This window comes from Loxodonta africana, chromosome 11 (genome assembly GCF_030014295.1).
Source record: "Loxodonta africana isolate mLoxAfr1 chromosome 11, mLoxAfr1.hap2, whole genome shotgun sequence".
NCBI classification, from domain to species: domain Eukaryota; kingdom Metazoa; phylum Chordata; class Mammalia; order Proboscidea; family Elephantidae; genus Loxodonta; species Loxodonta africana.
The window spans coordinates 1,627,708-1,645,674 of NC_087352.1; the positions used below are offsets into that span (position 1 = coordinate 1,627,708).

General features: G+C 59.8%; 1 protein-coding gene across 1 annotated transcript in view; it reads right to left on the minus strand.

The window, feature by feature from the left end:
* Window positions 1-7,001: 7,001 nt before the first annotated feature.
* ARHGAP33 (Rho GTPase activating protein 33) overlaps window positions 7,002-17,967 on the minus strand; it is a 126,363-nt gene continuing 115,397 nt past the window's right edge. The window contains exons 2-22 of the mRNA XM_064293524.1: window positions 17,748-17,845; window positions 17,584-17,668; window positions 17,164-17,244; window positions 16,919-17,056; window positions 16,443-16,535; window positions 15,737-15,859; window positions 15,571-15,648; window positions 15,421-15,487; window positions 15,282-15,341; window positions 15,040-15,192; window positions 14,856-14,958; window positions 13,389-13,533; window positions 13,226-13,308; window positions 13,034-13,141; window positions 11,661-11,806; window positions 10,914-11,067; window positions 10,683-10,828; window positions 10,535-10,609; window positions 8,698-9,381; window positions 8,221-8,612; window positions 7,002-8,136 (exon numbers count right to left, since the gene is read on the minus strand). Coding sequence (XP_064149594.1) covers window positions 7,351-8,136; window positions 8,221-8,612; window positions 8,698-9,381; window positions 10,535-10,609; window positions 10,683-10,828; window positions 10,914-11,067; window positions 11,661-11,806; window positions 13,034-13,141; window positions 13,226-13,308; window positions 13,389-13,533; window positions 14,856-14,958; window positions 15,040-15,192; window positions 15,282-15,341; window positions 15,421-15,487; window positions 15,571-15,648; window positions 15,737-15,859; window positions 16,443-16,535; window positions 16,919-17,056; window positions 17,164-17,244; window positions 17,584-17,668; window positions 17,748-17,845 — 3,798 coding nt within the window. The 3' untranslated portion in view covers window positions 7,002-7,350. The remainder of the gene's footprint in view (window positions 8,137-8,220; window positions 8,613-8,697; window positions 9,382-10,534; window positions 10,610-10,682; window positions 10,829-10,913; window positions 11,068-11,660; window positions 11,807-13,033; window positions 13,142-13,225; window positions 13,309-13,388; window positions 13,534-14,855; window positions 14,959-15,039; window positions 15,193-15,281; window positions 15,342-15,420; window positions 15,488-15,570; window positions 15,649-15,736; window positions 15,860-16,442; window positions 16,536-16,918; window positions 17,057-17,163; window positions 17,245-17,583; window positions 17,669-17,747; window positions 17,846-17,967) is intronic.

Sequence of the window (17,967 nt, forward strand, 5' to 3'; positions counted from 1 at the left end):
CCAGCAGACCCTCTCCCAGCAGGACGGGCAGACCCTACCCTCAACCCTCTCTCCTCCCGCAGATCTCCCCACTGAGCTCAGACCCCACCCACTCCTCAGACTTCTCCCCCAGGGGGCAAACCCCAACCTCGGACCTCCTTTTCCAGGATCCCTCTCACAGCTCATAGACCCCACCCCGTCTCAGATCCTAATCCTCAGGCCCCTCTTCCTCCAGCCAATAGCCTTCCATCTGACCTTCTCCCTAAACCTTCAGACTCCTTTTCCAAGCCCAAATCCTATCCCCCAGCCCTTTCCCATCCTTATGCTCCCTATCCCACACTGAGCTCCCAGCCCTCAGATTTCCTTACAGCCTCTTCAGCTCTCAGATTCCCTTAAACCTCTGCCCTTCCCTCCCCCTATTCTCATTCAGACACCTCCCTCCACATCAAACTCTTCCTAAATCCCCTTCTTATCTCAGATTGCACACCTTGAACCAGCTCTGTTGCTTCTGACCTAGCCCGGGGAGGTCCCATCCTTCATTTCCTCCTGCCCTCATGAAACCCCTAGCTGACCCCTGCCCAGGAGCTGAGTCTCCAGCCCTCAGATGCCCTGGCTTCCATCTTGCTTTCCTGTGGAGCTGGGCTCCATGAATGATCCCGAAACCCTGGTGGGCCGTCTGCATCAGCTGGCTGTGGCTGGGGGCCCACGCTGGGGCCTTGCCAGGCTCCTGCGGAGAGGCCCAGTGGCTGGGACCATCTGCAGGGGGAGGATCGGGGGCAGTATGGAGGGTGTGGCTTCAGTTGGCTGAGTCACAATTGTGTAGCAGCACCTATGTGCAAGGCCGTGTGGTCCATGGTAGGAATTTAGGGGGGAAATGACGTTCTGGGTCACCGTGAATGAAATCTAGTAGGGAGGTGTAGAAGGGTGATGGGGATGGTAAAGACACTGGGCAGTATGTCCTCCTGGAATAGGTGATACTTGAGTTCCACAGCATAAGAACCAGTCATGTAAAAAGCTGGAGAAGAGCACTCCAGGAAGATGGAATAGCCAGTGCAAAGCTCCTGAAGTCAGAATGAACTGGACGTGTGGGAGTAGCATCAGCAGCTTGGGGACTAGGGAAAGGACCGAGGTAAAGGGCCTTGAAAGGGGGATGAATTTTGTTGGATTTTGTTGTGTGTATGATGAAAAACCACTGGCGTTGTAGGCAAGAAATGGACGTTATCTAACTTAGGATTTCCATGTTTCATTAATTTTTTGTAAGTGATGTTTTTGGCCATTTTCTGAACTTGTTTCATAGTTTTAATTGTTGATGCTTTTAGGTTTTCTTTTGTCTGCAGATGGTGACAACTTGGTCTCAGCCCTTCAATCCTTGTGCTCATTTCTTTTCCTTGGTCTGAGGGGTTGGCTGGACCTTCAGAGCCATGTTATTGGTGGACTTCTCTTGCCTTGTTCTTGATGCTAAAGGGAACAAGACTGCATTTCTGCCTTAAGTACTATGCTTGCTATTGGTTTTTAGTCTGTAACTTCTATCAAGGAAAGTAAGCGCCCATCTAAGTTTTCTCAGTCCCCCCCATTATACATATGATTAAATTATATCAAATCTTTTTTTGTATCTACTGAGTTAAAGATCTGATTTTTGTCCGTTAACCCACGAATGTGGTTTATTACATAGATAGACTTTTTATGGTTAACCATCCTCGCTTTCTGGGACTAAACTGATTGGGATGCCCCTTTTACTTTGAGTTTCGTAGATGTTCTTAAGTGGAATGATACATAACTTTATTTTCTGGTTCTGGAAATTCTCATCTGATTTTGCAATTAAGATCATACTAGCCTCATAAAATGAGCCTTGTCTCTTTTTTGTATTTTTCTTGCATCAGAACAACATGTATAAGATTATAGATATCCTTGAAACGAAAAGGTCGGCAGTTTGAATCCACCAGCTACTTGGAAACCCTATGGGACAGTTCTGTTCTGTCCTATAAGGTTGTTATGAGTTGGAATTGACTTCACGGCAGCAAATCAAGTGGGATAAGACAAATGCAGAAAGCCAGTTAAGGTGCCATCACAAAAGACAGCGGGCTACTGAGTAAAATGGGATGTAGGGATCATGAGTAATGTGCTATTTGGAGGTTCCTGAAAGACCATATGTGGAGGGATTTTGCAATAGAGACCAAGCTGTGTTGGAACATGTGCATCATTGATTAGTCATGTCTGCCAAGGACATAGGTGTGGAGGCAGCCGCAGGCACACTATGCATTGGCCCTCCCTGGGACAAATCCTTAAGGAAGCCGTATTCGGGGTGATGATGCAGAAATACAGGACTTGGGGAAGAGGGCAAGGGGTTGGAGCAGGATGATGGTAGGGGAAAGGGATTCGACATTTGAGGGGGGATACAGAAGAGGTTGCAACCTGGATTCAGCCCTTAGATGCAGGGTTCAGAAATAAACGAGAGATTTCCTGATAAAATTCAGAGTTTGCTTTCCTTGAAGAATTGGATGCTGGTCACATGGGGCTGTATTTATAGCACTGAGTTAGAGCTGGGTGTAGGCTGTTTGCCCTAGACAGTGCACGAGGCTCCTGTCAGCCAAAGTCCCCACAACATGCACTTCTGTAGTCACCACGCAGGCCCTTGGGGGCGTTTGTGTGATTTGACTCCTCTGGGATGGGGGACTGATGTCCGCTTGGCAGGTAGATGTCACCCCTGTTCCAATTCTGTAGACTTAATAGTGATTCCTGGAGCACTGCGTTGAGGTGGATTCTGGAGGATGGGGGTTCCAGGACACAGAGATGGAACCTGGGGTCAAGGGTCATCCAGTAAAGAAGGGACTGTGGAAGCTGGGAATTACCAAGGATGCTGCCCCCATGGCCTCCAGGACCTCTGCCCTGGGAGTATGGGGAGGGGACAGTCTGCAGTCTTGCCGCCCCTCAGTTGTCCAGGTAGATGGTGAGAACTCTGCTGGACAGACGGCGCTCTTCCTCTCAGCACTGCTGGGCCATAGCTCTGCCGTGCAGCTTCTGCTGGCCTTCGGTGCCAACCCCAACCAGTGAGTGGACAGGTGACAATGCCCTCACTCCCTGGGCCCTGCGTCTGAGCCCCTGAGAGCTGGGGTTCTCTTCCCTGGAGGCCTCTCTCCCTCATGGTGCCCCTTCCATCTCGATGACCCTCCTCTCCCACATGACTCCTCCCACTCTCCTGGTGCCTGCCAAGCCCAAAGACCCCATTCTGCCACCTTTGATCCCTGCTCCGTCCCTTTCCTAACCCATTCCTGCCCTCGCTGTTCCACCGCAGCCGCTGCTTTGATGGCGGCACCCCGGTGCACGCGGGCGTTTTCTCAGGCCGCAGGCGGGTGATGCTGCACCTGCTGCAGGCGGGGGGTGACCTGCGTCTGCGTGACCACCAGGGTCGCACGCCATGGGACTGGGCTGAGCAGGGCAGTGCCAAGGAGAGCTGGAAAGTGAGCAGTGCCTGGGTGGGGTCAGGGGCGTCAGGACCAGCACCCCCACCTGCTCTTACCCCATGTGACCCGCCCCCAGGTGTTGGAGCTGTTACAGCTCTGCCGCACCTGTATGTCAGCACTGGTGTATGGCTATGAGTTGGCCCCCACTGCATCTCCTGGCGAGCCGCAGACTGGCTCTGTGCACAGCCTGTGTGGCCCCCTGTCCACACTGTGGCCAGTGCAGTCCAGCAGGTACTCTCTGCACCCTGAAGCCCACCAACCACTGTCCCAGCTACCCCAGACTTACCTCGGCCCACTGCTTTGTCCAGGGCACTGAGGCCAGAGAAGATGGGGAGAGCCCCCCAAATACCTGCCTTGGGGTTTGGCCAGGTAAGTGGGAGAGGCTAGGGGAGGGGAACTGATCCTGTCCTCTTTGTGGCTCATGCCCACACTTCCCATCCCCAGCTGAGCAGCTTGTGGCCACTGGGACTGGTAACAGCTGTACCCCTCATGGACCCCAGGGAGCTGCTGCCAGCCCAGGGCAAGCCCGAGCGCACCTACAAGAGCTGCTCCCACACCTTCATGGCCAAGTGAGAGACAGCCTCCTCCCACACCCTTGCAGAGCCCCTGCCTGGCTGTCCATCCGGCAGGACTCTAGGGAAAGTCTAGCTCTCCTGCTTCCCTCACAAGGAAGACCTGGTCGACATCTCAGACCTACACTCCTTCCCCCTCCCACCCCCAGCCTCCTGTGGAGGGGCCACCCTGTGACTGTGCGGCACCTGAGAGCACCTGGAACCCAACCTGATGTGCTGGTGGCTGACCTTCGGCACTGCAGGTACCCCACCCTGCCTTTTCCCCAGCCCAGCCCAGCTCCACAGGCCAGCCCTCCCAACTCACATGTTTCATAAGCAGACCAGGGTGTGTGGTAATGGCCACAGTTACAGTCTTCACTCTGGACCAGCACCTGGCAGGGAGCCCTCCTGCTGGAGTGATCACTGTCCTCCACCAGAAAGTGGGCACTTCTGTCTTACAGGTGTCAGGGGGTGGTGGGTGTGGGGAGGGGTGCCACGGACGGGGTACCAGCTGGATCCCTGGCTTTATCACTGCCAGGCTGTGTGCGCCTGCGTCTGTTTCTCTCCTCAGGTGCTTGGTACAGACCTCCAGACCCCTAGCACGTGGTGGTCTATCCCTAGGAGCAGCCCCCACCCTGTGTGGGTTGGAGCCTCCTTGTGAGTGGACTGCTCTTCACCCACCCAGCACTCTGCAGCACCCCAGCCTGTTACTGCTGATGGCACTGAGCCCCTCGGCCGACCTGTCAGGGCTGTGCCTAGTCTTCGAGCCGGTGTGGCTGGGCTCCCTACACGTGGTGCTGCACCCACAAGGACAGAGCAAGGGCGGGGCCCAGGCTCTGCTGGGCCTGCCGCCAGGCCGCCTGCTGCTGCAGGTGCTGGAAACCCTGCTGTTCCTGCAGGCCCGCTGGCGTGCTCACGGTGGCCTCAGCTCCCACGCTGTGCAGCTGGTGCGGCCGGGCCTGGCCAAGGTGGGTAGCCTGGAGTACGGGCGCTCACTGCACCAGCACAGGCTACGGCCCAGGTGACCGCCCGTCCCCCCGCCTGCCCCCGTGGCTCTGCCCAGCAGCCCCTGGCTCACCAGGCCCCTTGGGATCCACAGGCCACAGCAAAGCTGCTCCTGGGGGGGCCCAGGCCCAGGGCTGCCCCTGCCCCCTGAGCTGTACCCGTGGCTGCCGCTTGAGCTCATCTGCGGTGACACGCCCACCATCACCTCCGACCTCTACAGCTTCTGCATCCTGGCCCAGGAGGCCTTTACTGGTCAGTGCGTGACTACACCCTGCCCCACTGAAGCACACCACCCATTCGGGTCCCCCAGTCGTGCTTCCCCACAGGAGAGCTGCCCTGGGCTGGGATAGAGGGGCCTGAGGTGAAGGTCAAGCTGGAGGCAGGTGAGAGCCCAGCTCTGGATCCCCTGGTGCCAGCCCCCTACCAGGCCCTGGTGCGGGCTGGGCTGGGCCTCGGGCCTGCTGACCGCCGGGGCAGCCTGAGGAGTACTTGATACCTGTTGCAGGAGGCCATGGCCCAGGTACAGGACAGGTGGACAGGGGCTGGCTGGTAGCCCTAGCGGGCCTGTGTCCCAAGCCCAGCCTTCCCTCCACAGGACTTGGCTCCTGAGGCGAGCCCGATGACTCAGGCCACACTGCGCCCCTTCCCCCAGGGTTCTCCACCAGGTGAGGGCTAGGAGGGGGTTGATGGTAGGTGCTGGTCACAGCTCAGTTGGGCCTCCCCCCTCCAACTCTAACCTATCCCCCAGAGACCCTGTACTCTGAGGTGACTCCCAAAGCCAAGACCACACCTCGACCTGTGTCCTCAGTGCTGCTCCCAGGCCCCGTCCCATCCCAGGTAGGAGCCAGGGTGGGAATGTGGGGGACCATGGAAGTTGTGGGGCCCCTGGGCAACCCATGCCAGCTCTCTGCCATCATTCTCCACAGGCCCCAGCGGTTCCTGAGGCCTTAGGCCACAGCAGGATCCAGAGGGGCACAGCTTGGGACTCGAGCAGCAAGTTGGCTCCGGGCAGCAGCCCCAGCCCTGGCCGCCAGCTGCCATCTCAGGACACCACAGGCAGGGCCAGCCCGCACTGCCGCCTGGAGCCCAGCTCAGTGGTACGCATGCCCCCAGAGTCCTGCTGTGACTGTCCCTTCACTAACCTGTGACCTGCCCCTCAATGCTTACCAACCCCAAGTTCCCTGGCTGCCTCTTTTGACCCGTGACCCCCCAGGGATGCCTGCCTGTTCCTTTACCTGTGATCCCTGACTGACCCTGCTCCCCCAGTGCCCCTCCCTGTACTCCAGCATTCAGGTTTTAGCCTCCCTGCTGGGGGCTCAAGGCTCCACGGAGCAGCTTGAGAGAAGTCCTTAGCCAAGATCCAGCCCTGCACACACACAGGGCTGCCCTGCTGGACCCCCAGCCCTGTGAGCTCTCCCCCTCCCCACCTGCTGACCGACAGGGGGGCTTCCTACACCCTGGGAGGCTGCTGACAGGAAAGGACATGATGGCAGGTGAAGCAGGGGACCCTGAGTCCATCCCCCGCTCCACCCCCCACCCTGAGGCCCCTGGCCACTGGGTGGCAGCTCCAGGCTTTTTCTCCTGCAGGCACCCAGCACCGAGCTGCTCAGAGGAGGCTTCTTCCCCAGCTTGCAGAAGTGAGAAATGGAGCCCTCGGCGGGGGACCCTGGAGCCCTCCCTCATCCCTGAGGTAACCCTGGGTCTACCCACCCCCCTCTCCCGCCCTGCAGAATGGATCTTCTGGAGGAGATCATAGCAGGGCTGCAAGGTGGATTCCGGCCCTCAGGTCTGGCCTGAGCCCCACTTCTGAACCAGCTTCGTAGGGCACTGGTGGCCCCGTCTCTGCAGATGCTGCCTGTCAGAGCCGCCGGCGGTGACTCCCAACTCAGGCCTGCCCCGAAGGCAATAAAGGGATAAAACAACCCTCTGCCTCTTCATTCACTGAGCCTGGTCCTAGCATGACACCAGCGGCCACATCTTCACCATTTTTATTAATTTTGTCAGGTGGTTTAGTGGAATGGTGGGGGGATGGGCAGGAGTTGCCCCCCCAGCCCGCTGTGCATAGGGCAGGAACACTGGGGCTCCTGGGGGGAGAGGGAGGGCAGGGTGTTGGCCCAGCGCACCCTCAGATTTGTGCAGGGCCCCCAGGTGGAGGATGCAGGGACAGGCGTGCCCTTCAGCCTAGGCTAGGGAAGCTATGGTTACAGGCTAGGGACCCACATCAGAGGCAAGTGTCAAAGGTATAAATCTGGGGTAGGGAGCAGGAGCTCAAGAAAGGACAAAACACGGGATGGGGTTGGGCCAAGATCCAGTGAGGGGGAAGGGAAGGGAGGAAGGTCCCTCCCAGCTCTGGCTCAGCAGTAGCTTTGGGTCTGGCCCTCAGAGTGGAGAGACCAGCTGGGGGTGGGGTAGGGGGGTGGGGGACCAGCCCCCTCCCCTCCTTGACCCCCGTTCCTATACAAAGACCCTCGGTGGTGCACACCCCCCCTCCCATAGGCCGGTGGGGCTGCTCTGTAGAGCAGGAGAGGTTCAGGTGGGACCCAGGGCCCAGGTACCCTGTGAGGTGTGCGGGGGCACCAGGGTGCCCGCTGTTTCTGGGGGAGGCGGGGAGCTGGGGGCCCAGGATCGGAGCGGCTTCGGGGGTGGGCAGGAGGGGAGGAAGAGCAGGAGGAGGTGGGTGAGGGCCCCCTGGGCCCTAGGGCTAGGTTGACATAAAGGGGCTCAGGCCTAGTGAGGCGCCTGGCAGGGTGCTGAGGGGCTGAGTAGCCAAGGTGGTCAGGGGGGAAGCATGAGGAAGGTGGTGGGTAACTGAGCAGAAAGTCGGGGGACCTGTGAAGTGGTGGCGATTGGCTAAGCATGCCATATGAGGCATTGAGCCTGTCGGGGGGCATGGAGCGGAGTGGGCTCCAGGACCGAGTGGGGCCGGAGTAGGGGGACCCCTCACCACTCCCGATCTCATAGTACAGGTTCTCTCCCCTGTCAAGTGGTGCAGGGGGCCCCAAGGCGCTTCTCCAGACAGGGGCTGGGGAGCTGGGCTGGAAGGATGGTGGGCCCAGCGGGTACAAGCCTGGCTTGGGGACCCTGAGAAAGGGTGGCAGGCACTCCCGGGGGGCTGGGGAGAAGAAGCTGGGGGTAGGAACCTGCGAGGAGACAGAACGTAGTGACTGGGCTGCAGTCCCTGGCATGTCCCTGCGCCCCCCATCCACTCTGAGCTGGGCACTGACCTGGGCACGGCCTCTGGGCCCCCTTCTTGAGGTCCCTGTGGGCCGCTGGCTCCTCACCAGGCTCCCATCACTTTGTTGCCTTGGCAGGTAGGGTGGGGGTCCTGGGGCCCAGGCCCCCAGGTGAGCTAGGGGGTTGGGGGGTAGCCCACTCCCTGAGGTCCCTGGGGGCTCCCCGCCCACCTCCAGAGACAGCGAGCGACGGAAAGGGGAGTGGGGGGCAGGGGGAGTGCCCCCATGCTCCTGTTGGCTCTGTTTCTGGGCCACCTGCTGAGCCCGCTCAGCCAGGGCCAGGGCCATGAGGCGCGCTGGGTTCTTGGGGGGTGGGGGGGGGGCCCCACCCGGGCGCAATAGGGACAGGGGTGGGGGCAGCAGTGGAGAATCCATATCAGGACCTACAAAGAGAGTAATAGAAGGGGGTCAGTTAGGTCCTGGGTGCACTCGGGGACTGAAGATGGCGGTGGGCCTGGTGAGACTTACCGTGCTGGGCCGGGGGCCCCCGGGGACTAACAAGTGCCAGCTTGCTGCGGATCTCCCGCTGGCAGGTGCCGCTCAGCTGGCTCTCTGCTCCATGCAGCAGCATGGGGATGAGACGAGGACGCAGCCCCAGGCCAGGGCTGAGAGCTGGAGGCAGGGGCGGTGAGGGGGTGATGGAGGCAGGCGTGCCCCCACCCCCCAACAGCTCCAGCACGGCGGGGGGCACTGACACGGCCAGGGGCTCCGAGATGTCCAGGGCGGTGGGTGAGGCCGGGCTGGCGGGCCCACGGGGTGAGAGGGCCTTGGGGGTCGGCCTGGGCGGGAAGGCAGAGGCAGGGGCCGGGGGTGCAGGGCTGGCTGGTGGTGCTGGGTCCCCTGGGGTGGGGCTGCTACAGCGAAAGGTAAGGGGGTCAAAGTCAAGCCCCCGGAGCCCCTCCAGACAGCGGGGAGGACTGAAGTCCAGCTCATCACCGTCGTCTAGCCAGGCTGAGGTGCGGTGTGAGGGGGACCTGGAGGGTGCCCCCAGCCCAGCTGCTGAGGACTCCGAGGACGAGGAGGAGGACCCCGAGGAGGAGGAGGAGGAGGACGAGGAGGACAGGCTCTCGCAGGAGCCGGCGGGCGCTGGGCCCACTGGGAAAGTGTCACTGCTGGAGTGGGGTCGTCGCAGCCTGTGCAGCCTCTGGAGGCCTGGAGGGGTGCAAGGTGGGGGTGTCAGGGTCAGAACTTTACATACGCATATGTCAGTGGGAATACAGCACACAACCCATAGGAAGTTGGGGAACGGCATGAAAAAGCACTTCCCTGGAGAGGGCAGAGGGTGTGAATCTAGGAAGCACTGTCCAGGCTCACAGGTAAAGAGAGACTTGAGCGGCAAAGCCATTCCAGACCCAAAGGCAAGAATTAAGTCTGACAACCCCATGGGCTGTGAGCGTGGGGCCAACAGGCTCTCCCCCACAGCTGCCAGGAGTCCAGACTGAGACAACCACTTCTGGAAAGCAATCGGACCTTGTCTGGGACGGCTGACCCAGGCACGTCCCACGGGAAAACACCTCCACTCCTGGGCCCCTGACAGAGCAACCGCACAGGGGGCGGGCATGGCAGGGCTGCTCAGAAGAGCCCCCAGGTCCATCGGAGGTAGGATGTGAAGCACAGTCACACAGGGAGTACTAGAGAGCAGTGGGGAGGGAGGAGCTGAGCCACAACGGGCAGCGTGGGTGGTGGTTTATAGCGCAGTAGGTTAAAAAGTCAGCTGCCACATACAGCAGGTGCCCTCTTCTCCCGACACTTATACAGCGTTTCCGGAATGACTAGACCTGAACAGTGTGTTTTTCAGGTGTACAGCTGCCACATACAGCAGGTGCCCTCTTCTCCCGACACTTATACAGCGTTTCCAGAATGACTAGACCTGAACAGTGTGTTTTTAGGTGTACAGCTGTACGTGACAGAACCTGAAAAGCAAGGGGGTGGTGGCCATCAGATTTAGAGGATGCGGCTGGTGGGAAGAAAGGGCTGGGGAGGGGAGGTGCTCCCAGGTGAAGTACGGGGGCCCTTCTAGTTCCGGCGTTGGCCGCTGGGCCCAAGGGCGCTCACTGTAGTATTTCAACTTCTTTTAAAAAGGAATGAATAAATAGACTGTTTCAAAGGGCCCTGCACGGACCAATGATTACAATGAGTCACGAACCAAGAGTGATGCTTTATCCAGCCCATTGTGCCTGATGTCTAGATTAAAAGTTTTAATGTCCCAAGACTCCGTATTTGAAGTCCAGCATTTGGAGGCCAATCTGGGGGCCCAGCCCCACCCAGCTCCACTTGGGCATCGGTATGGCCCGCCTGTGCTCACCAGCCCCGCTGGCCTGCGATGACAGAGACTCCTCGCTCTTGGCAGATCTCAGTGTGACCGTGTCAGTTCGACTGCCTGCAAGGAGAGGCAGGAGTCACGGAGGCACTCTACACACCGCCTCCCCGCACGCTGACTGCCGGCCTCTGACCTGCAGGCTGCGGTGGGGCACGGGAGCTCCCCAGCCAGGGCAGAGGCTTCATTCGGGGGACGCCAGGGCCCCGGCCCAGTGCAAAGAAGGTCTTCCAGCTGCTGACCCCAGGCTTCCGCTGTTTCTCTCCACGCTCCCTTTTCCTCCTGGCATTTGGGTGAGACACAGGGGGCAGGGTGAGGAAACTGGGCCTCCAGGCCTGCCCTCCGCCCTCCTCCAGCATCCACTCACCTGTCCACAGGTGAGGCTGGGGCCTTGGGGGCTGTGGGATCGGTGGGTGTCCTCAGCCGGCCCTGTGTGCGGGCCTGTGCCTCTTCCAGTGTCAGAAGGCGAGTGGAGGGGCTGCTGCCTGCGAGAGACTTGGGTCTGGGGAGGAGGCAGCGGCCTGGGGAGTGTGGAAAGGGGGTGGCGGTCAGCCCTGGGGTCACCCGAGGCCACAGGCAAAGCCAAGCGCTACAGCCCAAGCCCCGGCCCCATAGCGTGCCCACCCGGGCTGGCAAGGCAGGGGACCAGGGCCGATCAGGCGGGAATGGGTGGGCAGCAGGCAGGTGAGGAGGAGTGAGGCAGAACGAGCTGATGAGGAGGCAGCTCCCAGCAGCCAGCGAGGGCAGTGGCTCTGGCTTCAGTTACCTCAGGCCAGAGGGCCCTCCGATGGCTGTGCTGACTCCTGACTGGGCTGGGGTCCAGGGCAGGGCAGGGAGTCTGGGAGGGGCCGGGGTGGGGCCAAGTCTGGGGACCTCCCACTTCCTCCCAGGTGGACCCATGGCCCTGAGCGCCCCTAGGAGCTACAAGGGGTGAAGGAAGAGCAGCGTCAGGGCCAAGAAGTGGGGATCCTGAGCAGAGGTGCTGAAATGAGAAGGAGGCTGGGAAGGAAGCCCAGCTTCATAGGTGTAGGGACAGGGCTGGGCCCACGTGCCCACCCACTGGTCCTGACAAGGAAGGGCAGTGGTCAGACGTCAGGGGTGGGGTGGGGCATACCTGCAGGGTCGAGGCCAGCAGACGCGAAGGTGTCGCTGAACAGGACGTCCACATGGGTGAGCAGGAACTCCACCACCACCGACTGCACCCGAACCTCCCGGAAGGCTGCAGCGCCCCCCAGTCCCACTGACTCCAGCTCCATGGACCTGGGTGGGTGAGAGGGGAGAGAAGTCAGGTGCCCTGAGCTGCTGGGTTCCGGCTAAGCAAGGCGGGGAGCCAGTGGGAGCAATGACTGTCCAGTTCTCAGACTGATCACGTCTAGAACTTGGCGCTCCACCTTCGCCAAAACCTGCTCCCTCTCTATCTTCCCTATCTCAGTCAACCAGACTTTCTAGCGGCTCAGGCCAAACACCTTGGGGTCTGTCCTCACACCCACATGCAATCTGTTAGCAACGCCTGTCCATATCTAACTCTTCTCCCCCTCTCTGCCCCACTCTGGCCCAGCTGCCATCCTCTCCAGTCTGACCCGTCACAGCAGGCTCCTCCCAGGTGTCTCAGGTTTCACTCCTGCCCCTATAGCCAGAGGGAGCCCGGGAACACCTGAGTCAGACCAGGACCCTCTTGGCTGAGCTCACCTCTGGCTCTACCCCTCCACCTGGTTGTCCCATCACGTCTCTAACCTCAGCATCTCCTCCCATCAACCCCTACTCAGAGCCTGCCACACTGCCTGCTCCTGCTGCCTGGTGTGCTCCTCCCTGGATGTCCACATGGTCCTCACTTCCTTTGAGTCTTGACTCAAATGTCACCTCTTAGGGGGGCCTTCCCCACCCACTTCGTTTAAAGTTGTTGACCTCCTTCTCTGTACTCCAGTTCTCTCCTCTCTGCTCATTTTTCTCCATAGTCCTTATGCCTACCCTCTGACATACCGTCTACCTTACTTATTTACCTATGGTCCCTTCCCCAAAGAATGTGAGCTCTTTGGGGACAGAAATCGTGCCTGTCTGGACACCATCAAATCCTCTCGGGCTTGCTCTCTGCTGGCCATAGAAAGGCTTCTCAGTGACGCCTTCCCTGTGTCTCTCTCTCAGTGGCACTCTCTATCTGAACATTTCAAATTGTCCCGACCCTGAGTCCCCTCCCTGCATAGACAGATTTGTCCTTGATGCTCATCGCTTTTAGACATTTCTCTGTTTTGTTATTGTTGGTGGTTTGCTGTCCATCTCTCCCATGATAATGTGATCTCAGGAGGGTAGGGTCTTGCTCACTTCTGAGTCCCTGGTGCTCAGAACACAGTCTGGCACACGGGTGATACTGGATAAATATGTTGAACGAATGGACAAGAGAACGAAAGCTGAGTGAGTTCCTGGGTGGGAGGCGATCTGAGGCCTTCTGCGTGGGATGGAGCTGGGGGAGCTGGACAGGTGCCAGCTTACCGCAACAGGTTGGGAGCCCAGACGATGGCCAGGTTGCGGGCGTGCATGCTGGTGTTGGCGCTGTGTCTCGCCATGCGGGCCAAGTGTCTCAGCAGGTATTCCAAGGTCCTGGGAGTGGGATCGGAGGGAGGAGGACACCTGAGTCTCAGCTCCCTTGGGACCCCCCAGTCCTCCCCACTTCTCCTGGTCTACCTGTAGTGTGGCGGGGGCAGCTGCTGGATGACGTCGTGGACCCGTACCATGCGTTCCTCCTCCCCAGGCACGGACATGGCCTCCTGAGGTTGTGGACAGCCATGCTGGGGGCTGGGCCTGGCCCTCCCGCAGCCCTCCCACTCTGCTCGGCTCCCTTACTCACACTGAACTTCCCATAGAGCTGGTAGGTGAGCAGGGGGTTCGGTAGCTCTCGGAAGTAGAGCTTGCAGAGGGAGGACACGCTGTGGATGTCCTGCAGGAAGGCAGGGCCAGACAGTTCAGGGATCCTCTCGCTGTCAAACTCATGCCTGAAGCCACCAGGCCAAGGAGGGGAAGATCCGGGTCAGAGCTGACCTACCTGGTCATGTTCCTGCTTGCCCCCTCCTGCCTGCAAGCACCCACAGATGGATGCAGCCCTCCTCCCCAGGCTCTGTGCTAGGCTCTGCAGAGGCAGAAACTTACTGAGCCTCCCAGCAAGCCTGTGTGGCACAGATGAGGGTGCCCCATTTTGGAGGAGGGCACTGAGGCTCAGGTGGGAGACGCCCCTGCCTGTAACCTCCCAAGGGTGTCTGAATCCAGAGCGTGACCACATTCCTACCACGACACTGTGCCATTCTCCTGGCTTCAGGAAATGGCTGGAGAACTCTGACAGAATCACAGCACGTCCTGTTCACAACTCTGTGGTGGTGCCCACTACTCAGAGGTAAAGCTCCTGCCCAGGTGACCTCTTGACCTTGTCTCTCACTAGGTCCCGGGCTTCACACTCCCACCTCACGGCCTCCTGTCAGCCCCTTGCTCTTGCCTCATTCCTTTCCAACTCTAGACCGTTACATATGCTGCTCCTCTTTACCTCAGGTTCCCCCCACTCAGTAAACGCCGAAATACTAACCCAAACCAAAAAACCCACTGCCGTTGAGGGGATTCCAACTCATAGCGACCCTACAGGACAGAGCAGAACTGCCCCGTAGGGTTTCCAAGGAGCAGCTGGTGGATTTGAACTGCTGACCTTTTTGGTTAGCAGCTGAGCTCTTCACCACTGCGCCACCAGGGCTTTAAAACTAAGAGTCAGCAAAAAGGCCCTCCACATCTGCCGCCTGCCCTCCTGCACCGGCTGCCCCCTCCACCGTGAGCACCGTTCCAGGCTGTCCACATGGCTCACGCCAGAGGTCTCCCGTGAAGCCTTCTCTGCCCACCTGTTTAAGACTGCAGTCCTCCCTCCTGACTTATTATATTACCCTCTGTACCCCAGCCCACTTCTTCTCCACAGCACTGTTACCTTCTAGACTCTCATCACATCCGTTTGTATCTCCCCCTAGCCTGGGACCCCCATAAGGGCAGGGATTTCTGGTTATCTCATTCACTGCAGTGCCTAGAACAGTGCTTGCTACATGGCGGGTGCTCAGTGAAGGCTGATCTCTCTGCCTCGAATGCTTATACTCTCACCCTTCAGGTCTCAGCTGGGATGTCATCTCCTCCAGGAAGCCCTCCCTGACCTCGGTCTTGGTCTACCCTTGCTCTCTGCCATCCCACCTCCTGGTAACTCTGTGTCCCCAGCACATAGCATGGGGCCGAGAACAAGGATGGCGCTCAGCCAGTGTCTGCAGAGGGGCAGAGCTGGTGGCGGGCTCACCGCAGCCTCTGGATGTTGGAGGACACGCCTGAGAGCCGATAGATTCCATCCACCACGCCATGGGCTTCAATGAACTCAGAGCAGCAGCGCAGCACCTGGGGCACTGGGAAATAACAGCGGGCTCAGGCCGGGCGGCCAGACCCTGGGTGGGAGGGGTGGGTGGGCGGTTCAGCCCAGGGCTCACCATCCTGGCCTGAGTTGCTGAGGTGCTCTCCCAGGTCACAGCCGAACACCCTCTGCCGCAGGATCCCCCGCTGCCGCAGCCGTTGTCGTGAAGGGCGGGAGCGCATGAAGGTTCGGAGGAGGCCGGCCAGTTTCCCACGCGGCCGGGGCACAGCTGTGGGGGCAAAGGCAGGCCACACAGGGTCAGTGCAGCCACAGGCCCGGTGGGGCAGGGGGATGGGGATGTGGCCCTTGCTTCCGTACCTGAGGTCAGAGAGGAGACACTCTGGGGAACTGGGATGCCACATGGGGGGCCGTCAGCATCTGTGGGTTAGCAGAGGGTGGGAAAGCTGGGCAGTAGGCAGAGGACACAGAGGGCCCTCCCCTCGGCCATGGCACTTACCCGCTTTTAGCCCAGGACCTGGTCTCTCCGTGAACAGTTCCACACACTCACTGGGGAAGAAACCGACCTGAGGGGGGTTTAGGGTTGCTGGCTAGGCTGCCCCCACTTGCAGAGTACCCCAGCCCACTATGCAACCCAAGTCACGCCCACCTGGAAGCCACGCTTGCCCCGCCACCAGCTCCGATCCTCAGTAGGTGGCATGTCAATCACTGAGACAATGTCTCCCACCTGGAGGTGAGCAGGTGGGAGGAGCAGGGGGTCAGAGGGAGCAGGGGAAGTGGGGAGCCCAGCCAGAGCCTGCTCCACACAGCCTCACCTCGAAGGACAGCTCATCTGGCGCCTGGGCTGTGTACCGCTTGACCACGTGGGCGGCAGCCACCGCAGGGATGTTGAGGGAGGCTTCCTCACTGAGGAGCAGTCGCCGGCCATGATTGTCCAGCTGAGAGCGAGAGGGCATGTGGCAGGCAGAGGCCGAAGGAGGTGAGAACAAAGGCCAGGAAGGTTCCTCCACGCCCAGTGGAGGTCCCTGCCTGCCCCCCACCTCAGAGCCCCTGGCACTCAGAGCTATTGGTCCAACCTCTCAATGCCTGTCCTCTCCAAAACAAACCTTCTTCTTTCCCTGCATAAGTCCCAGGATGCCCCTGGCCCCAATCCTCCACACACGCCCCCTCATCCTCAGCCTCCAAGGCAGACCTGCACGTTTGCTACCTCAAAACCCTCCAGTTTATGTCACTATCAGCCAGGAATTCTGTGAGTTACAGCCAAAGCCGTTTCTAACTGATATACCTTTAAATCCTCACCACCTGTTCACATACACGCACACACACACACACACACGCACGCAGGCACACATGGCCTCTCTCATCTCTACCAGGCACGCACCCACACAGACACGAAAATACCAATGCCTCCTCCACGCTGGCTCCTTTCCTTCCTGTGCCCACACACACTCCCAGGCTGGCTACCGCCCCTCAGCCACCCACCACTGACTCCCAACACCAAGCCCCTCTGTTGGGGCTCACCTCCATCCAGGTGAGCACAGGCCCACAATTGAGGTTGCTGTCCACCAGTCCTGACAGGGTCTCCAGGTACTGCAGCAACAGCGGCACCAGCACCTGGGGGCAGAGTGGCAGGATGGGCTCCCAGCCACAGGCCCTCAACACACCCACTCATCTGCCCTGCCCTCCACATGCCCACTCGCCTCTGGGCAGGGATGAAATCCAGCCTGGATACTCCGTGCTGCCCAGCTGCTAGATGCTGAAATCCTGGCTCATCAGTCGGGAAATACGCTCTCCCAAGCTCCTGCCCCTCCCGTGAAACCCCTGGACTGCCCTGTGGCCCTAAAAGTACGCCTTGAGAGCTCTGCTGCAGGTCAAGGGCTCTTGGTTCTGACTGGTGGGGTGAGGGATATGCCAGTGCTTAAATCCTTATCTACCCCCCTGTCCTGGCGGTTTCACGCGCTGCTCACGAGGACAAAGCCAAGGCTGAGGCAGGCTACCTGGGCGGCCCTGGCACCCTCTGGAGGTGGGGGAAGCTCTGGGAGGCAGGAAAATCTCCGGTCAAATATGCACCGGTGGAGGTGGGCATCCAGAGAGCGGAAGTCGTCATAACTGCGCAGCACCGGCCAGGAACGGCCCTGTGGTAGGGAGGGAGAGACAGAGGGGCCCAAAGGTCCTACTACACTGAACTGATGACCACGGTGATCAGCCGCTCGGCCTAGATGAGAGGCAGAGGTGGCCTCACCTGGCAGGTTACCTGCACCCCGAACACTAGCTCGTTCTCTCCAGCGAGGCCAGGCCCTTCGCGTTCTGGAGACAGCAGGAGCTGCAGAGGAAAGCAGAGGCCGGCCACACTTTTGTCCAGGTCCTGACCAGTCCAAGCTGGCCCTACCTGGGGTGGGTGTGCCCCCCCTCACTGGGACCTCGTCAAAGGCAGGGCCTGTGATGTCTCAGTCAGGGAACAGACACCCAGTAGAAGGTGCTGCTGAATGAATAAGGGAACAAAGGAATGAGTGTGTGAGCAGTTCTTTCCTTCCACCCCGGCCCCTCCAACCCTGCCACTGACCACTCAGATGGGTGCAGCAGCCAGTCCCAGGGACAGGTTTCAGGGGTGCAACAGCTGATATTGCTTTCACCTTCCCACCTCGGTGCAAAGTCCCCATACCTGAATGTGGCCAAAGTCAACATTCTCATAGTGGAAATGGGCACAGTCAGCCAGCCGGGGGAAGGGACCTCGAGGAGCTGAGAGCCTAGAGGACAGGTAAAAAGTCACCAAGGGCTGCTGAGCTTGGCCTCCCTCCTAAGCTCAGCCTCTCCCTCGTCCCTCACCTCTTCCCGGGCTTTCCCTTCACACTGGGTGCCCCCGTCGGGGGCAGGGGCTGCACTGAGCCCTCCCCTGGGCCATCCAGGCTGTCAGTACTTCGAGCCTGCAGAGCAGAGAGAAGAATCAGAGGCCCCTGGAGAGGGGAGCGGTAGATAACAATGGGACCATTGGGCTGAGAGGCCGAGGCTGCTCCACACACTGCCCTAGGCATGGAGTGAGTGGGGA